Raw genomic sequence first — 21,968 nt, forward strand, 5'->3', positions numbered from 1 at the left:
ACGAATATTATTATAGGTTGAAATAGATGACGGAAAACTATTAATACATACATTCGCATAATTTAACTATTATGTATTAATTCGAATACTAATTATATTGCGAATGAATTAATTTAATTGACTTCTGGGAAGGATAAGTTAAAATTCGCTAAAATAAAAGTTAAAGGAGTAAATTAAATCTCGCTAAAATATAATAGATTAAAGAGATAATTAATTAAATTAATTTAAAGAGATGATTAATAGATTAAAGAGATAATTTTAGATTCTAAAAAGACGTTTTAATTCAACAGATCCGTTTTTTCGATGATTTTTTTTTTATTTATTTATTTCTTATTTTGTAATATTTTTGTAAAACTCACCCGACCGACGAGGCTCTCCGCGCTTCCGATGACCTCGAAATTGGGCTTCCGGTCCGCGGGACTGCCGGGCATGCTGTGGGACAGGCGCTCTGCGCCGACGCTTCCGTTACTCTCTGCAGTCCAGGAAACTGACGAACGAGGAGAGGCGTCAGAGTGTTAGCTCGAATAAATCATGCCCTGCCTCCTTATTGCTTTCGATTCATTTTTGCCAAGGCTTATTTTACAGAATTAGCGAGAATAGCGCACACAAACCGATTAATGACACATGAGTGTTTTTTGCAAGCATCGCAAAATTATTAGGTACAATCGAGTTGCGGTTGAGTAAAAGCGTTAGGTGAAGTCCGTGTTAGGATGTTAGTTCGAAAGCTGACAGAGCGCGTGCTTCGAGCAGCGATTGACTACCTGAGCAACACTGTTTCGTATCCCCACGTCTCTCTTCGTATATTCTTGTCGATTCCTCTTGGAAAATTTCATTTGCCAAGAGATGCAGGTGCAAAGATTGAAAAATAATCGAATGAAGAATGATTGTACCTCGAGCTGTTTGATTTCGTGAATAAAAATTTAGGTTTTACATCAGTTTTCATTCGATTAAACGTAATTTTAAATATCAAAAATTTTAATCGTAACTTTAAATAAACTTATTTCTAAACGAAGTAAAAAATATTTATTATGTGTCTTAAAAATATATTTACAGGAAAACAGAGAAATTATCAAAGAAAATCGTAGAAATAATAATTAAAATATATGAATATATAATTTAAAAAAATGAATTTAATAACAAAGAAGAATCCCTAAAAAGTATAACAAAAAATTAATGTGCTCGTGTTTGTGCATCATTATATCTTGATATTAATCCTTTACGATCAACGATATTCTGCGACAATATTAAATTTTCCACTTTATTTTCTTTTGTACCTGAATTTTTTCATGAAATAATATAAATTGTAAAATTTAAACTATATATTATTTCGACTGCATCTGATGAAAAAGAAAATATCTCATAAAACTACGTGTTGCAGCAAGACAATTTATGTAAAAATCTTGATCTCGTTGAGGGAAAAAGATATATTTTCGCAGTCTACCTGGAGAGACTGTATGCGCGATCGCAAAGGATTAATTCGCGTGCGTTAATCACCTCTGCCGTGGTAAGACGCTCGGTGCGACAAGCAGGAAGCGCAAACACGCCATTGTCGCGAGTCCACGTCGGCGAGGAAGCCGGCCACGGCGATGGCCTGGTTCTGCGCCATTTTCAGGCCGTTGGCGATGGTTCGCGTGCCGGGGCCCGACGTGGCAGTCCCGGTCGCGGACCCCGTCGTCGTCGTCGTCGCCTCGGCGGCGACGCCGGCGGTTGCGTCGCGCGACCGGAAGCTCGCCGGGGCCGACTTGCCACCGGCAGTCGCGGGGTCACGACGGCCCCTGGATCGGCGCTTCGTCGACCGGCTACCCAGCACGGTGACGTGGGGTTTTCCTGTCGTGCCTCGCACGACGCCGCCCTCCGAATGCGGGTTCCATCTGCCAGAATCGCTCGATCCGCTCCCCGTTGACGTGTCCTCGTCGTCACAGTCGTCTACGGCTGCGTGCGAGCGGACACGGGGACGGTTTATCAATGAAACAAGCCTACATTTCTTTCGTCCGTAAATCAATCTTATTAACGCGACAAGATTTTCTCGAACGCGGTGTTGAAAAAAAAATAGATTTTAAAACGAATAGAAATGTGAATGTAAGTAGAAATATTTTGATTTTGATAATGTTGATAAAAATTATTAATTGTTCGTCATAAAAAAATGAGAGTTAAAATACTAAGTGAATCATATTCAAAATTCCAAACTTTTTGTCATGCTATTCGGTTATCGTCCTCTATTAATTTTGTAGATTTATTTACTTTTACACACCGATTAGTTTGTACACCAGATTTTTGTCTTGGCTTTTCCTTTTTTTACGTCAATTAATTTTATCCAACTTTTTTATGATTTCTTTCATTTACGAATATTTATCTTAAAAAAGTATTCAAGAGAATTTACTTTCATTAAAAGATAAGAATTTAAATTATACAATTCAATAAAAAATGGAGGAAGATTAATCTTTGTAATTTTTTTAATATTGCATACTATTTCTGTAAATTTTTCCGTCAGGATATTGAAAAATTTGTGATTACAATTATAAAAAATGTTCGCTGTGTTAACATTTTATAAAACCATTGTACGTAATGTTGAAGAAGTTTTATTCCAATCAAAAAAAAAGTATATATATATATATATTTAATATTGCAATAAAATTTCCTGAATAATTAATAATACAATACCTTCTTTACAGAGTTAACAACAAATATCTCAAAATTTATGTTTATAGAGTTATGTGATAGAGAGAAATTTATGGAATTCTCGAAATAGTATACAGTATTAAAAAATTACGAGAAATAATTATTCACTTTATACATGTTTTAAATCGCGTTAATCGACGTATTGTCCTTCCCTTGAGAACGGGAAACGTCGTATGATTTTCGCACGACTAAACCGGCATTCCCGTACCGTGATTGCTCCAGACCGCGCAATCGACGCAGCATCCCCGCGACGCATAAGTATAGTAACAGTTCGTCCCATTCGACGAGGAAGCGGGGCTTGAGCTCGTCGCGATGGTCGAGGTGTTCGCGCTCGTGGTGCACGACGCGGTGATCGTCGTCGTCGCGACGCTCGATCCGCTCGCCGTGCCCTCCGCTGCGGTCGCCGATGCCGCCGCTGCCACCGCTGCCGCCGCCGCCGCCGCTGCAGCGGCGGGGATGTGGCCGATGCCGATGCTCGGGGTGCCGGCGGACGAGTGCGGTGGTGCGTTCCGTCGCGGCGGAGGCGTGGGTGGCGTCAACTGCCGCTCGATTCCATCCTGAAGACTGCACGAGCGTGCAACACGCACACGCGGAAGTAGGGCGGGGGCGAAAAGGGAGAAAAGACAAGCATAAAGGTCGCTCTTAGTACGTTAATGCGTTACGCGTGACAAGTCAACGTACGTGCTTCCGAATGCCTCGAGATTACTAAATTGATCGAAAGAGTCTGAAATGAAGCGGAGTCTTTGTCTCCTGGCGTTATTCATTTTAAAATAAATGCTATAAATTATATAAGTACATATACTTGCATTGTAATATTATATATATGTATTTTTTAATTCTTTTATTTAAGACGTAATAGGCCTTATGTCATTATCGGAAAGAAGCTTATGAATGAGGGGTAAACTAGCGTTTTTCGTGGGACGCTTATGAATTTATACGTATATGCGAAATAAAATTAATTTTATTACGCTTATGAATTTATACGTATATGCGAAATAAAATTAATTTTATTTAATACAACATAATTTTTCCAATAAATTGCTTTTTTCTATTTTATTAAAGAAAATTTATTTATTGCATATGCAATAAATCCAGATGGCCATATTTCTGAATTATTCAATTATGAATATAGCACAGATATGAATTAAATAATGATTTTACCAGCGATATAAAAAAATAGATGTGTTTCTAAAAATAACATTGCTATATGGTCCACGTTAAACACCGGCTTGGGCGCTTTTAGCTTAGTACACATGCGCGACATTTTGAAACATTGGTCGAAATTCGGAATCGAACAAACAACAAAATATCGATGACAGTTGCCGACAACAAGTATAAATCTCGTTATTCAACATTCTTTATTTGTGATAAATTTAGGAAGTTTATATATGACACAAGAGGCGACAATGCCGAAATTAATATTTAAGGTGTACGAAAACGTATCTCAAAACGCTGAAATTCGCAAATTTTATTTGGACGCCGAAATCGCGAAGAACTTTACATTACTACGCGAAAAACTGGAAACTTTTTCCGATACTGCAAACAACAAAATACCATCTTAAATGGCAAGGTGATTATTTCTTTTAATGGTTCTTTCATTTTGATGTAATGCAAAAGAGATTTCTTGATATATGCCCACTATTTACATTATGTTTACTAACCACTTTGAAATAACTATTTGAAATGATCATTTTTTAAATTTTACAGACCAAAATAGAAATGGAATGTTAGAGTTTGTTCGAATAGAAAATGACTCTAATGAGGAGTTGGAGATTGCAATAAATGAGATGAGTGAGAAACTCAGCTTCTGTGAATTTTTTATTTACTCTGATGAAGATTGAATATATAATTGATAATTAGAGATGCCAAAGAGAAAAAATATATCTCAATGTATCTCAATATAAAAGAAAAATAATAAGTAATATACATATATTGCTTGTTCTCTAATATATGTTTAAAAGTTTTATGTTTCATCTCAGACTTCATCTATCTTATTTTGAGTTTTCTGAAAAATTTAATTATTCAAAAGTTTCTTTAAAGATAAAAATTTTATTTTTAATTTTAATGCGTTTAAAATTTCAAGTAGAAATTATTTAAAGTAGTTGTAAAAGTGATAAAAATTTTTTATGTTTTATTGCAGATTTCATTTATTACTTATTTTGATTTTCCTGATAAATTTAATTATTCAAAAGTTTCTTTAAAAATATAAATTTCATTTTTTATGTTAATGCTTAAAATTTTAAATAGAATTTAACATGGTTGTAAGTTGGTGATAAATAAATTTGCTTTGTAATTCAGAATTTTTATCGAGGTACATTTGAGATTTTTCCTTGTAATTTTATCTTTAAGATTCTTATCGAGGCATATGGAAGCGTTCAACAAGCATTATCATTAATTATAATGATTAATAGTAATGCAACATGCGATCAGCTGTAAGCACTACGATTGCGAGATACAAACACATTTCGTTTGCATCTCGAAATGTATATGCGTCCCGCGCGTCTAATTCGCAACTCGGCTCCTGTTAAACTAAACTTCACGCGAATATCATATTCCCGGTTCTCTTATAAAAATATTATTTAAAATATGAACGAGATCCTGGAGATATGATTCAGATTAGAAAAACACATGCAAAACAAGCAATGCTGATGAACAAAAAAAAAAGATGAAAAGCCAACTACCGATGGCAGAGTCCTAACTTGTCTTACCATATTCGCTATTGGGATGAAGATAGTTACGGCCCGATCCACTGAAACGTACGATAATAAACAGAAGAGCGAAACGAGAGGTGACTTGAATCACCTCGCGCGGTGCAAAAAAAGCTTGTCAGAATCTAACGAAACAGATATTTTTTCGCGAATTGGAATATTTAGCAAGAAAATCCGATGCTCCCTATCGTCGATATAAATGCGTTATCGTTCTTTTATTATTACTTTATACTCATTATCACATATTTAAAGGAGAAAATAATTAAACAAAACTTGATGTGCATCTATTTTTCTCGATTAAATTTACAAAAAAGTAATTTATTTCGCGACATATTTAGCCAATTAAAAAATTTAAAAAAATTAAATTAATAAGCCTTTTACATGCATTATGACGTGATACCGAGAGAGAATGAGATTTGTTATACGGAGACTAAAGTCGATTACGATCAAACCGAGAGACAATAGATTAACAAAAATAGAGGATTGCGACTTTGATCGCTCGCATGTATCCTGTACTTACTCGACCACTTTATACGCGCTCTGATAAGGCGGCTGTTGTATCGGATTGCCGAAAGCAGCGAGTGGTCTCAGAGGTATGCTCTCCTCGACGCCCATCAGACGCGCATTCGTTCCCATTTGATTCATCGCGCCATCGCTCAGACCACTAGACATAATTTTTTTACGTATAAATATATTAACTTATAAATGATTATTAATTTAATATAATTAACGTAATTTGAAAAATTTGTAACCTTTTTCGCGAAGAGATTAAAGATATATATTCTATTAAATTTATTTAAATGCTACTTTTGATAGTCTCTAAACTTTTAAGATAATTAAATAATATTTTCTTATTTAACATATATTTTATTAAATGATAAGATTCATAATCGAAGTAACTTTTCCTTAAAAATTATATATAGTTATATACAAGTATATACATACAATAAATTAATTTATATAATTATATGAATTAATGTATAATTGTATAAATTAACTTTTTATTCGTTGATATTATGTTTTTTAAAATAAACTTAAAATTTGTTGCATATTAAATATATATATATATATATATATATATATATATATATATGATTATTTTGAACATTCTGGAAGAGAAAGAAATTTCACAAAAATGATAGATTGATAATATATAACAAATAAATACATTAAAAGTGTAAACAAAATATAAAGAAATGTAAAGAAACATTATTTAAAGAAAAATTAATCTATTAAGAAAAAAAATTGACAGAAAGTTGTATTAATTAAAATATAGAAAATACTCACCCTGCTACATTTGGCACAACTTGGTGAGTAAATTTCTTAGCAGCATCCGGGATAGCGGTCCTTCGTAACGAAGCGTATGGTAAAAAGTCTATAGAATTGGTCGGGGAAGCCTGTAATCAAATAGATTTCGATTAAAATGTAATCAAAATTATATCTGAATTAGAGAATTATGTGATTAGAAGATCTTTCATTTCATTTACTTTCGCAGTGGTAGAGTTAACTTTTAGCGATCTCGCTCTGTGAAAACTGTGATGTCCTTTACGCATACTGGACCACACGCTACCAAAAAGTGAGTGGTTTCTCTGAAAAATCATTTTCTAATTTAATTTATATATTAGAGAAGAAATTTTTTTATATATAAATTAATAAATTAATAATTAATATAACTATTATTATTTAAAAGTATTATTTAATTACTAAGAGTGTAGTAGCTTACTCTATGCATAGGTTCTGGATTGTCATCAAGAAGTTCCTCCAAGTTACCGGAAATTGCGCGTTTCAATTCGGGACCAGCTTCGTGTAACGTCCTCAACCCGGCCTTTTAAATTAAAATTAAATTTAACAAAGAGAGACAGAGAGAGAGAGAGAGAAATAATATCTTATTATATTATACAATTATCTCTTCAGGAATTCTACAGTTATTCTAGTTATCTTTTTAAAGACTCACTTGAAGAGTCACTGTGTTGTGACAATCTCTGTCTCCATCTTTCATTTCCTGTTCTTTGCGTTTTTTGAATCGCCGGAAATAGTCCTGGATGAGGAAGGTCGCGTAAAACTTGCCGACTGTCACCTCGTCGTCCACTAGAAAAATCGAGTTAAAGTGTGAATTCAATTTTACGAGAAAAAAAAAACAAATACGAAAACTTTACTTACCTCCGGGCGGCGGAACAACCTGATCCAAAAGTTTCGGACTCGTTCTCTTCCAGATCTTCTTGATTACCGCCCTGAGTTCGGCGTTCGCGTCGTCGATGTTGCCTTCCGTTTTGATCCTCAACGAAGTTCTCACGACGGCGAATAGTGTAGCGTTAAACAACACGGTACCGTCGCTGTTCAACGGCATATTCATCGAGACGAGTCTCTAAATTTTCAAGATTGGAGATATAATCGTAATATTCTTATTTTATTATAATCATTTTATCGACAATTTTTTCGTTTTACTCGCGATTTCGTTAGAACGATGTTCGAACAACAGAAATAATGTGTAAAATAAATATGTTATATAACGTTACATAAGATACCATGTAGAGAAAATTAATAATAACATTTATGAAAATAAGAATAACATTTTTATATGATAATATATAAAGTAATAGTATATTTACATATTTTTATATAAAAATATAATATTTTCTGAGTCGGTACTGTAACGTTATTATAGATATCTTTATATAGATCTCTATCATAGATATACCCTATAATTATAAACCCTTTATTAGCTACTGACCTTACAAGCTACTCTATGAGGACATAGTTTTCCGAAACCTAAAGGTGGCGATATTTTCCTCAGTAGCGTTACCACATCGAGATGTTTAATACGTCCCTTGGCGTCGGGATCATATTCTGACCACAAGCGAATAAATTCGTCCAAATGATGCGGTCCAAGGATCGACCAATCTCTCGTTAAGTAGTCAAAGTTGTCCATAATAACGGCGACGAAAAGATTGATGATCTTTTTCGCGATATATGTAATACAATTATTAGATTTTTAGTATATGAAGAAATTTTAGTATATGAAGATATTTTTAAAAATTGAAACAAAATTAAATTATTAGAGAGCACTTACGAGAAATGAGCAGAGCACGTAGAAAGATATGAAGTAGGGAAATGCAATGTCCGATCCGCAGGTCTCCTTCTCTGATTCATCGCTATGGCTATCGCATTTAACGATGCCTGGCTGCGCCGAGCAAGCCATCATGATTTCTTGCCACGCCTCGCCTATATTCGCAAATATTCGAAAGGCTCATTTTTTTTCAGTAATAACTGTACACTCATTTTTTTGAGAGAGATTTATTACATTTCTCATCGAAAGAATTTAATAGATCTGCTGATCCAAAAAATTTTTCTTCATTAACATTACAATACATCTCGAATACTTACCGGTCGCTGATCTAAATAAGACCAACACGGCTTGCGGAAAGGACTGGAAGTTATTGTTGCGATTTATCGCCGTATCGTCGTCTATTGCAATCTTTCCAAAGACCTAAGGAAAAAAGCTCGTTTGAACCGTCGTTTTTTAAACGCTTTTAATGTCGCGTTTTATCGCTCACCTGCATGCCTATCACAGCGTAAATAAAAAAGAGCATTATAATGAGAAGGGCGACGTAGGGCAAAGCTTGGAAGGACTTGATGAACGTCCATAAAAGCGTTCGGATACCCTCCCCTCTGCTCAGTAACTTGACCAATCGCATTACGCGAAACAGCCTGAAGAAATTGATGGAAATAATGCTGGATCCAGGCTACAAGAATCATAAAATGCTTTACTTACAGTTTCACTTCCGGATCTTAAATATATAATCGCAAATATTACCTTAGATGCTCGATCAAAATCGAGTGATACTTACGTTAACTTCTGAGTAAACGATATCGATGAAACTTCCGAGCACGATAATAAAATCAAAAACGTTCCACGCGTCGCCGAAGTAATTCTGCAAATTAATAAGAACATAAGCATAGTTGCTGGTATAATTAATATATATGAAAGATTCCTCAACGTAATGGGAACGTATAATGTGTATAATAAAAGGATAAATATGTGCATGAACGCGTGTACGCACCTTGAATCGAAACGCAGCCAGCTTGAATACAAATTCAAGGGCGAACACGGCGGTGAAGATCATATTGAGAATGTCCAGAGAGTGAGTGTAGATTTCCGGTTGCCGATAGAACTTCATCGCAAGCGTCACGGTGTTGATCATAATCAACGTGAATATCGTGTACTCGAACGGTTGGGAGGTGACAAACCACCAGACTTTGTACTGTATTCGATGCTTCGGTATGTATCGGCGAACTGGCTTGGCCTTTAGCGCGAACTCGATGCAATTTCTCTGCACAAGAAAAACTCAACTATTGATCCTTCCGCGACGGAGAGACTCACGTATGATCCCAAGATACATACTTTAAAAATATAATGAGAAAAAATATATTTATGAAATCGATAAAATACAAACTAGAATATTTGAATACGCAATTTTTCTCGTTGGCTGTCTGCGATTTTTAAAATTTTATTATTTTTCTGTTTAATAAAAATGTTTAATAAATTTTAATAAAATTGCATTATATTTTATTTTCAATTATTGTAGATTTAATATATAATAACGTGTTTCGTTAAGAATTTCGTTTGTTTGAGAACTGGAAAAACTGGATTAACTGAAATTAAAATATTCTCGGAAGCATATACATATGTATATCTTTCGTCATGATGTAAACGTTAGTTAACTTTAATTGAATTCGCGCGATATATTCACCTGATTTTTATCGAGCTCGCAATTTTTGTACTCTTGTTCGCCCTCGTTCTGAAAGGTGACAATAACGAAACCGACGAAGATGTTCACCATGAAGAACGCGATGATGATGATGTAGATAATGTAATAGGCAGCCACTATCGGTCGATAGTTATGAATTGGTCCATGATCCTCTTGGTTGGAGTCGATCGACCATTCTAACAATCTGTTAGGAGACAGATGACACGATGATTAGATAATATTTCATATCACTACAACTGTCTGTCTTTATTTATTCGCTCGCAATATCATTATACTAGATCTATATTTATTGAAATAATATATGAAGAATAAGAGATACAATACATAATACAAAATCCAAATGATAAGAAGCGAATTCTGTCAAAGGACAATATGTCGGCATTAAAGTTGTTATGAGAGCGAAGGAAACTTCGTTCAAGTAATCTTGTCTTTAATTCGCGAGATAGAAGCCTCTTGAAAGGAATGTTTCTCGGACATAATGCGAATGTACTTACGATGGCCAACCTTCGAAAGTTGAGACCGTGAAGAGGGTCAGCATCGCCTTGGCGACATCGTCAAAGTGAAAACGCTGCTGACACCACTCTCTTTGTTTCACGACCGGTCTATTAATGTTACCGTCATCGAATTCCAAATAAGTACCCCTAAAAAAGAGAATACATTGCACAGTTTTTCTGAAAGTAAACTCTCTCTATTTCAATTTCTTGATTATGCATGAATATGTGATAAAAATATTGTGTTACAATTTTTCCCCTTATTACATTTAATATATCTGTAAATTTCGTCATCAGTAGAGCACTTTATTATGATATATACAAGATCGTTGATCTTTAAAAAATATATTTCTTTATTCATATATCTTAATGTTGGCATTTAAACGAAATTATACATGTTTATTTCATCGATTTATTAATTTATAACGTAATGAGAACTTACTGGCACTCGTCCTTTGTCATTTTCGATGCATCGGTACAATAGAAAAACTTGCCCTATATACAACACAAAAAGTTCATCAGTTTCATCATTAATACATGTCCATTAACGGGACTAAATTTTGCGCAACATGTTAAAGCTGCGGGTGAGACACACTGGCGTTCCTGAAATTCAATTTAACGCCATTCATCAAGCTAAGTAATTATTTTTTGCGCAAATATAGCGCCCAAATATACACGTAATTATCTTATGAAATAATCGATTCAATATATATTTACGATGTGATGTAATTACGATACATTTCAGTCTCAAATTATTGTTGCATAAATAAAAAAGATATACTTTTGTTACAAGTCTCAAAGTATTTTTAGGGAAAGAAATTTGTCGCGTAAAATTGAACACAGCGATCGCCAGCGCGTCGATTTTGTAAACATCAGCTGTGAATCGGCCATTCCTTTGCAAGAGCATTGTCAGCGTCAGCAACAGCCAGATGTGATCGAGCAAAGTATGAGAGGGTGTTAAAATGTGAGGCGAAAACGTGATAGGAAAAAAAAAAAAGAAACATTCCTCGTCGGCACGTGCATACATATGTACAACAAGGTACGATGCGTGCGATCTTCCGATAGTTCCGCGACTATATCCGTGAACAAAGTAAGCGTAATTCTGTCACACGCTTGGCTTGGAGTGCATAAGCACGCTGAGGGGGAGAGATGTGAAAAAAAAAATGAAATTCTTCGCCGTCCCCTCGCTTTGGAACCTGCGCCCATGTGGACAGAATGAGATGGTGCAATAATCGCAAGAGAGAGATCAGTCTCGAGTCTTTCGAATTATTATACTCGCGAAAATTGATTTAATCTCCTTTGTTGCTTATAAATTTTATTCGACATTAAGATTTGTTCGATGTAATAAATTTTTGCAAATTTTTGTTATCCATAGTTTTAAGCTAGACTGTAGCCCTAAAGATATGAAATTTATCTATCTTTTATTTCAAAAAGATATTTTCTCAACAAATATATTACAGACATTAATGTGGAACGTAATTGATATGGAAATAATATAATTATAAATTAATTAATATTATATAATGTAATATCGATGTAGACTTGCGATAGCGCGTTGGTGTATGAAGATTAATTGATACAAAACACAGTTATAATTACATTACGAGCATATGGTTTTAGAGCCATAGGGTAGATAATGGCATAGTTAATTATAGAAATTTTAGTATCAAATGAATCTTAAATGAATCTGCATAGTACATTCAAATTACACGCGTTATTTCATTTAAAAAAATAATACGCGAGGAGAAAAATTGGAAAGAGACGGCGAGGTATCTTGAATGCAATTATTGCACCTGAACGATCGAAGGAATCGCAATTTGTGACATACTATGCGATATAATGAAATGTTGCCGATGAGATCATCGTGTCTACATGATCGCTCCATATTATCTGTCGACATGGCGCGAGCCGCGTGGGCGAGACTCGGACACGACATGGGGAAAAAGCACGAACAATGGGCCATCGTGACGCGCCAAATTGTACTAATTGCCACCTACGTAACACGAGCTGGTGCGGGCTAAAATAACGAACATCAGATTGAAACAACAACGCAGCCCACCCATACCCGCTGACAGCAGCGCGCAGCTGACGATTTTGTGATCGTCTCCCTTCCCTCCCACTCTTCCTTTCTCTTTTCTACCCATCCTCTTCTTTTCCATTTTTTGTAATCCATAATTGCTTGCAAGTAAAAAAGCACAGGCATTGCACGTATCGCGGCTCGTGCAGAAGCAGCACTATTTCGTCGCGATGTATATATTTTTTTTACATCATATCTATTAATTCAGATATTGTGTTGATGAAATAAAAATTTTTTTGTTTATATATATTGAGGAAAAATAATATCTGTACGTAAAAATGAACGTGCCTGCGGCTTGTGGGATCATTCTGGGATAGATAGCCATAAATATTGGGACCGCAAATGTCGAGATAGATGGTCATAATGTGAAAGACATTAAAGCATTTCATGGAATATTGCCAAGTGTGTTGAGAATATGTCGACGTCTAATTAACCTCCGCTTCTCTCTTGTTAAAGATTATTAAAGAAACCTTAATGAGGTGAGTAGTCCCCTTTTATGACCGTCTATCCCGGCTTTACTTCATCATTGGCATATTAAAAAGCGTTTTATCTCTCGTTAAATGTATCGTTACATTCTGATAATTCGATTTAATTCGTTCGATTCTCATTTTCGCGGCAAGAACATTTTTGATACGTGCGTAATTTTAACGACAAAAGTTGATCTTCCATAATAATTATTACAAATATATGCTAATTAATTTCGACATGAGACGCGTAAATATCTCGTCAACGATCTAACGCTCAATCAATTTTATATCAAATTTATCACCTTTCTAAAAAAAAAAATCTCGTTCGACTTTTATCGGATCGTAAAGATATTACACTTTTATTCCGCTTGATTTACCAAACGTCACCAAATTGCATTCTAACGAATATTTTTCCCGCACTTATTTTACCAAACAACTTCGTCAGATTGATTGGACTTTAATTGATGTATTAAATACGATTCTTACATAATTTTACTCTTGTCGGTTGATTCATACTCTGTCAAAATAATATTTTCCTAAAATAATTCACGTGAATTAATATGATTACATTTACAAATAAAATTATTTGCGCATATTCGTAATCAAAATAGATAGGAAAATCCTGCGATTTAATTTTAGCCTCGCCTCATATCGAAACGCAACAACCGTTCGCGCATTTATAACATTCGAAAAGAAGAACAAAAGAATATATTTAGATTCCATGCAACGCGTCGTAAATGCAAACGAACCGTAACCACGAGGTATATTCTGATATTCTTGTTAAATATCGTCTTCGCGTTAACGATTGCATCATTATGTAAGCCGGCTTTAATAAGCATTATTCGGGAAAAGCGAAGAAACGACGTATTTCATTCGTATCGTCTCGTCGCGGCAGAGGCTCGGAATTTCAATAGAATGCAATTTCGCGAGGCGCGAAGCAATATTGATTTTAAAACGTTGCGATGCGGGATGGTTACACATTGTCTATACATCGCATTCTACTTCCGGTGTGTGTATGAATACGAAGTCGAACTCGGCGAAAAGTCTCGCGCCATGTAATGTACATAGAGTAAATGTTGAAACTTTTGTCGCAGCTTTAGCATAAGGGAAACTAACTCTAACAGCACATCACGGGTCCGGACCGGACCCGCGTGCGAGTAACTTTAACACTATTTCATACTTTGCGGCTGTGAAACATAATGCTGTCTTACGAACATCTGCGTGATCTTTCTCTATAACTGCTAATTTTTTTATCTAAACCCTAAATTTTCAAGTATACAGTCTCTTCTACAGTTTCCTCGTGAGATCTTGTGAGTTGGAGAACTGGTGTTTAGTCGTGACAAAACGAAACGATTGAGTTGATCTAAACAAAAAAATAACATGCATTTTGATTTCAAAGAGATCGAAATTATTCGTATATCGATACTATCTCTGACGAAAATAATTTATGATATATGTGTATTAAAGAGTATTAAAATAATTTATGATATATGTGTATTAAAGAGAAAAACACTAATATTGTTTATCTCAATATTAATTTATAAATTAATATTTGTCGTTAATATATAATTGCGAAAATTTTTTAATCTTTATTAACTTTCTTATTAATGTTAAATTTTTATTTCTTTATTACGATTTCTCTAATGTGTCAATTTATAATATATACCGAATATTTTATATAAGAATTCGTTTCGTTTTGCCACGTATTCACGTATTCGTGTAACTCGTGGTTTCGGTGCACGTGGACGGCCAACATGCACTACGATTAAAGCTTCATTCTCACATACAGCGAAATTGCATGCCTGGTTAAGGGGTGTCTATCTTTAAAGGGAGATACGATATGGCTATACGGTATGCGTATCGTTGATTGTGTGAGAGAGACGAGAATAAATATATATATATATATATAATGTTATATACAAAAATATAAATATATGTATATTTATATATATACAATACATAGTTTGCACGTCGACGATAATTAAACGACAATCTCGCCTGGTTTTTCTTAGTCAGAAGCGTTATACTGTTAATAACAACGTTACCGTGCTCGAGGGTGTTGCCATAAAAGAGGGAGACGTACAAAGAAAGAGATACCAGCAACGAGATCGTATATGTATGTATTTCCAGGGTAATCCATCATCGTTTCGGTCTATCGTGTTAGACTCGCATAATTAATAATCGATGGCGCAATGATATATCGCCCAGATAATCGAATAATATTCATAATTTTTCGCAATGAAAAGAATCTTTATATGAAGAAAATTGCTTTCGTTGGATATTGGACGTGTGATAGTCGTTCGCCATGTTATGGTATTTTACGTAGAAGCTTTGCAACATGTTCACTTTGACATCGTAAAACGTTATATCTTGCTGCTGACATCCCCTTGTACGATTTAAGATGAAAAATAAAAAAAACAAAATAGAGAAAAAGAGAGGAAGAACTTGAAACACAAACTTAGGCAAAGCTTAGCTTTATGAATATTTTGGAAATGTCTGCATATTTTCTCTATAATCGATAACTTTTTTTAATTATAAGAAAAATAAAGAAATTATAATAAATCTACAAAATTGTTTGCCTAAATCTGAAATTTTGCGAAGGAAGAAATGTGATGAAAAAAATAACAATTTTGCGAAATACGGAGTAATTATATATAAAGAAATCTAATTGTCTATTATTATTTTGATTATATTATTCAATAGCGAGTTTTCCTTTTTCCCTCCTCTCCTAATTTTATCGAGTAATATTACATAATTTTATTTTGATTCATAAAATTTGTAATATTATTAATACCGAATAAAATTTTATGATCAGGTATATATATATATACATACAAATTTGATGTTAAATTTGATTTTAGAAATTAATTAATTAATTAATTTTTAAAAATTTATTTATTATTTATTTTATGAATTTATTCGGTCTCTCGAATTTCTTATTTATTATCATGAAGATTTGAATATTTAACAGCTTACACATCTAATTATACAATAATTCGTTATCTCATCACTTTCCATCTCTCTCCGTATTTCGCTTAGAAAAATTTGATCGCCGAAAATATTTTGCCGGACATTTTCCATTTCGTTGTAATCGAACAACGAAAATGAACGTAAGCACAAGGAGAGATGGTAGAAAGAAAATACTAATAGGAAAAAGAAACATGGGGGAGGCACAAAGACAAAGTGGTAACGCAGTTTTTTGTTCGCTTAGTAAGCTTTTCTAAGTGGATGTGGCTGGATGTCTCTTTACCTTAAACAGCTGTACCCCGATAACAGCGAACATGAACTGTAGGAGATAGGTGACCAACATAATGTTGCCGATCGTTTTAATGGCGACAATCACACACTTCACTACGTACTTTTTTCACGTAGCGTTTTCAGTTGCGGACGAGCAGGGGCGAGCGAGCACAGCGGGAAACACGTGGGGTGGTGAGAGAGTGAGAGAGAACAAAAAAATAGAGTAGCATTAATTTCGGGTGACCAGGTATTACTCCAGGGGAAGGGCGAGGGAAAAATTATTAGGACGGCGGGCTTCGAGTGGTGGAAGTTCTCGCCGCGATTCAAATTTTTCTCTCTTTTTTAATTAATCTCTCGTCGTCTCGTTCGCGCTTCTTAGTCGCTCCTTTAACGTTTTAGCTCGCTAGCTCGATTATCCTCTCTCGTGCTGTCTCTGTTGTATTTTACAAATTTCATTTACCGCGGCGATACACGATTCGTCCGATACCTTTGAAAATTGCGCAGCTTCTCTCTATTTCTCTCGTGAAAATCGCTCTCGATTCGAGAATTTTTTCAAAGCTCTCTCTTTTTTCGATTTGCCCTCTCTTTTCTCTTCGTTTTTGGGAAGGGAGTTACTCCCTTTTTTTCATCGTGAACTAAGCCCTCGCCATCCATCCGACCCATCAGTGCTCGATGTTTTTTCTCAGCAATGCACCTATGGGGTTTTTGGACCGGGAAACTTCGACGTTTCCTCGTAGAAAGTCGATTTTGCATGCGCGACCACGAGCGTGTTCGATAAATTGGTTACATCTGTGAATCGTGTGGAATATCGCTCATTCGGGGGTCGCTTCTCGATAAAATTGGCAGGTATCGCGTTCGAAGCTGTTATCACTTCAAATATATATATGTCGTGCAGATCTCGAAAATTGCAAGCTGAAATTGAAACGATCTGAAAAATTCTTACGAAGAAGTAACTCCAATAACGGATATCATAAATCGTCGTATTTATATTTCATCGATCAATTATGATTAAATTCTTTTTCGTGCATCTGACAGAAAAATATATCCCGCGATGTGAAATTTCATTTTACCATAAATATCTTTCTATTTTACTCGTTACTTCAAATATTATATATACTTTTACACATGCAAGATTTAAACCTATGTAAAAAAAAATGCTACTCTCAAATTTTTCTCGCGATGTCCCGTTGCAGAAAGCTTCGCGAATTCTCGAAATTAAAAATCCCGCCTCAAGCTCAATCGGCGTCGCCCCAAAAGTGCATTTATTATCCCGCGCAATTTATCATCTTTATCACACCTGCAACAATTACATTGTGATTGCTGCGCGTATTTTAAAAGAGAGCCACGCATCTTCATCCTCTCGCACCCTGTCGATCGAAAATTTGAAACCAGGCACTCACGAAACTAGCTTGCGCTTAGTTATTTCTGTGACACCGAATATGTCGCATAGATGTGTGTGTGTGTGTGTACATGTGTGTGTATGTGTGTATGCGTATGTGTGCGTATGTATATCGTGTGTGCGCGTATGAGAGGGGGACATGGTAGGGCGATCGATACACATGAAACTACGAGCGATATATATATATACAGTTAAAGAGAAAAAGAGAGAAAGAGAAAGAAAGAGAGAGAGAGAGAGAGAAATATATATATGTATATATAGATGTATAGACAGAGAGAGAAAGAGAGAGATATATATAGATAAGTGGATAGAGATAGGTAAGATAGATATAATGTTGTCGGGCCAAACGACTTGTCTCTGCCTAAGATTAATCAAAACAAGCTAATATAAATATAGTCTAGAGAATGTCAACTATTCTACCATCTTCTTTTTATGTGTGTGTGTGTGTGTGTGTATGTGTGTATGTAAATTATTCTATATCTCTTCCCCTATTGTACTATTAAACGCCGAATTTCACATTTCAATATTTTCGATCAGTTTCGCGAATATCATCTTTCTATGTCAATATGTTGCTAGCGAAATATCTCGTTATTCAGTCATTCCTTTATCGAGCGAAGAACTTTAATATCTCTTACGGAACACTTGATACTCTTGTCCGCGAGTGTTTAAGAAGCTTTCTAGATTGAAAAATTAATGATACTTGTGAAGCTTCGCAAGAGGATGACAAGTTCGATAAAGGATTAACGTGATCGCAAAACGATCATCGTTTCGCGATATAGAGCTAATCGAAATAAATTTGAGGTTTGTAACGCCTAATTTAATCTAATCGATATTGATTCATCTAACCGCTTACATCGAACTAATAAGTTTAAGTGAAACTTTATATGAATCTTCTTTTATCGATCTCGATTGCCTCTGAATCACGAAAGGTTTCTGTTAAATAACTTTTCAATTTTTATTTGTCTGCTTCTGTTTGTACAACTCGATAGCATAATAATTAAAGGCCATATGAATATCATCAATATTTAGATGTGTAAACTTCGTTCACTTTAGTAATATCTCAAGTTGATATCAGATTCTATGCATCGTACATTAAGATTGAAGAATTTGATCAGGACAAAGAGTTCTCTGCTCCTTTTAATTAACCTTTTTCATTAGTCTCAAATTTGAATCTTTAATTTTCAATTTCAATCTTCAATGCAATAGTTTCATATCGATTTTCGCATTTAATATTAAGCCGAGTTCACGAAATAAAATTGGACGATCGAGATCGATAATTTCTAAGCCTATGAAAACGAACGGAAAAGAATTGCCGTGGTGCTTCCTTTTGCAGCAATTATGGGTCTGTGCGCGCGTGGGACCTTCTTTCGTGATCTTTTCCCCTTTCGGTTATTCGGCGACAGAGTCCCGCGGCGAGTGGAGCTTATGAACAAAAAAATAATGCCCTTTTCTTCTTTTCCTTCACCTTTCGCTCTCGTGTTAATATAGCGGCACACCACTCAGCAACGCTCAGCCGGCACAAGCATGCAATTTTCAAATATCCTCTACTACTCAATCTTAAAATCACGAAGGCTGCGTGAGTCTTATTTTTTATTTTCTTTTTTTGTTGTTGGATGGATAGAAGTGTGTGCGTGTTAAAAGATAAAAGTTGAGGAAATTAATACATCCTTGACTTGAAAGATATAAATCTGTGGATGTATACGTGTCCACGAAGTATATACATCAGGTATGTTTGTTGGGGGAGGTCGCTCGAGCCGTATATCGAAGGATATCTTTAAATAATCATGAGAGCAACTGTGTGTATTTTTATAGACGGAGGGTTTCCTTCGTTTCCACACAAAAATATCGAAGAATATACGTTATGTAGCGATCTAAATACTATTAGGACCATACTACATAGAATTCTATGTAAGTACATACATTTTAGAAGAAAGTAAAAAATATTTCAAGTTACATTATATATATATATATATATATATATATATATATATATATGTATTTTTTATTAATTCGATAACCTTGCGTGATTTTTTTTTTCGGCTCATGTATCGATCTGCCCCGATTATTTATAGTGCATAAAAAAATTACTGTGCATCTTAATATATAATCAAGTAATTAAATTTACTTTTTATTTTGTTTATATATTTTTAAGATATCAGTAATTTCTTGAACAAAATTAAAGTCCATAGAGTGTAATCAAAGAGTTTCCAAAATGACAACATAAAAGATAATTAGCTAATCTGAAATCTTATTTACAAATTCAAGTTTGTTTCTTTGAACATCAATATGTATCTCTTCTATTTCTTAAACAAAAATTGCGATCAAAGAGTGTAATCAAAGAGTTCCCGAAATGGCAACATAAAAGATAATTGGCTAATCTGAAATCTTATTTACAAATTGAAGTTTGTCTCTTTGAACAATATATATATCTCTTTCAGCACCGCATTCTCATGTTTTAGAAAACACTCTTGGAAATTTTTTTTAATAGTTTATAAAATATTCGTTTCAACTTGAATCTCATCCACCCCATGAAATCCTATGAAGACGTTCTTTTGAATTTTGAAAAAAGGTAAAAAGTCGTACAAAATGTGACTATCGTGTGAGTTTATATATGATTTTTCTCTCTTCTCCAGAATTAAAGAAAATCATCAAAAGATATCGATTTGACGACATGTTTGAGATTTAAATTATATTATATTGAAATGGCGAATTTTAAATTCACAAAAATATTAAAGCTTGAACATTTTTTATGCACTATAAATATACGTGTACATGTGAATGTATGTGAATTTATGTGTGTTAATGTGATTGTTTCGTGTCATTGTACAGCAATGTAATTTATCAAATCTCGAGTAGTAAAAAGTTTCGTAATAGCAAAAAGAAGAAGATATATATATATATCTTATATAATAAAATATAAATAAAAAAGGATATATCGTAGATGTGTCCAGCTGATGGCAACAAAAAACGAAAGCCGAAAGAGCAAAGGCATGTTAGGCTTTGCGTAAAGCCGCTTTTTTTTTGTTTACACTCAACTATCTCCGATCTGCTTTTGAGCTGTCGCCCTTAGGTCACTCATTCACTATGTATACGTTCATATAATACTATATTACATGTGGGACAATCTACTACAATAAGATCAAATGGAGTAATCGAGACCATTGGATAAATAAGATAATGTTGCGTAATTTTTTATATGGGAGAGAATAGTATAATTATATCAAAACTGTCAAAATAGACGTGCAAGTAGTTATTAATTCGAAGAATATTTAAAGATTGCTATCTCTAAACATTTTTTTAACATTACATTAACAAGTCATTGTCCTATCCAAAGATTTTAATTACCTCACTCAACTTTACACTTCCTTTTTACAAATTTTTTTTTACAGATTTTAATAATGGACCATGTATGATATATATAAATTTTATTGTTATATTCTAATTATTTTTCCATTACGTTTTAGAATATATCTAGCAAACAATTATAATTCAATTTTGTTTTGAAAGAAATCGGATATATCGAAACAATATATTGAAGCTCGCATGAAAGAAATTTTCGCGGTGATCGTATCATATATCAATGTGTGTGTGTGTGTTGTGTGTTGTGTGTTGTGTGTGTGAGACAAAATTGTTCTGTCTCTTTGCAATAATTCTGAATAAAATCGTACACATAAATGTACGTAAAAATCACTATGCAATATAATATTTCACGAGCTATTTTTATTTCTATAGTCTAGCGAGAATAATGTGCGTTAATAATGTGTGTTTTTTGCAGTTTTTCACGCGAAATCAGCAAACAATAGCATTTTTCTTTTGTTTTGATGCTATCAACAAACAATATCAAAGTAATGTAACTTCTGCATTTTCTGGGAATTTTATTTAATATTTAAAACGACATGCATATTTGTTAATATGTCTCTATCACGGATTATAGAGTCATGCTATACATCTAGAGAAACAGATCATATTTCTCATAATTAAATTGTCGGAAATTGTCACTAAAGAACTGTTTTCATATTAAACCAAAGACATATTATATATTTTTATAATATATTGAAATAAATGGTTTTATAATGTGTAGACAATTTTGATTGAGCGAGAGAATTTCAAATAAATTTCAATTAAATTTCATCCTCGTATC

General features: G+C 34.1%; 1 protein-coding gene across 3 annotated transcripts in view; it reads right to left on the reverse strand.

Moving 5' to 3' along the window:
- The window catches only part of LOC105255351 (muscle calcium channel subunit alpha-1), a 65,727-nt gene that overhangs the window by 3,466 nt on the left and 40,293 nt on the right, over window positions 1–21,968 (reverse strand). The window contains exons 24-42 of one of the 3 annotated variants that reach the window (XM_025410799.1): window positions 16,442–16,549; window positions 11,090–11,142; window positions 10,651–10,797; window positions 10,139–10,340; window positions 9,449–9,718; window positions 9,236–9,319; window positions 8,942–9,130; window positions 8,772–8,874; window positions 8,458–8,609; window positions 8,119–8,343; window positions 7,548–7,752; window positions 7,342–7,475; window positions 7,111–7,212; window positions 6,875–6,976; window positions 6,675–6,784; window positions 5,908–6,051; window positions 2,888–3,243; window positions 1,495–1,932; window positions 360–487 (exon numbers count right to left, since the gene is read on the reverse strand). In XM_025410799.1, coding sequence (XP_025266584.1) covers window positions 360–487; window positions 1,495–1,932; window positions 2,888–3,243; window positions 5,908–6,051; window positions 6,675–6,784; window positions 6,875–6,976; window positions 7,111–7,212; window positions 7,342–7,475; window positions 7,548–7,752; window positions 8,119–8,343; window positions 8,458–8,609; window positions 8,772–8,874; window positions 8,942–9,130; window positions 9,236–9,319; window positions 9,449–9,718; window positions 10,139–10,340; window positions 10,651–10,797; window positions 11,090–11,142; window positions 16,442–16,549 — 3,252 coding nt within the window. Of the gene's footprint in view, window positions 1–359; window positions 488–1,494; window positions 1,933–2,887; window positions 3,244–5,387; window positions 5,429–5,907; window positions 6,052–6,674; window positions 6,785–6,874; window positions 6,977–7,110; window positions 7,213–7,341; window positions 7,476–7,547; window positions 7,753–8,118; window positions 8,344–8,457; window positions 8,610–8,771; window positions 8,875–8,941; window positions 9,131–9,235; window positions 9,320–9,448; window positions 9,719–10,138; window positions 10,341–10,650; window positions 10,798–11,089; window positions 11,143–16,441; window positions 16,550–21,968 lie in introns of all 3 variants that reach the window. The other 2 variants (XM_020028821.2, XM_020028823.2) reach the window with 2 other exon arrangements.

This window comes from Camponotus floridanus, unplaced genomic scaffold, assembly GCF_003227725.1.
Source record: "Camponotus floridanus strain SB8 unplaced genomic scaffold, Cflo_v7.5 scaffold103, whole genome shotgun sequence".
NCBI lineage: Eukaryota > Metazoa > Arthropoda > Insecta > Hymenoptera > Formicidae > Camponotus > Camponotus floridanus.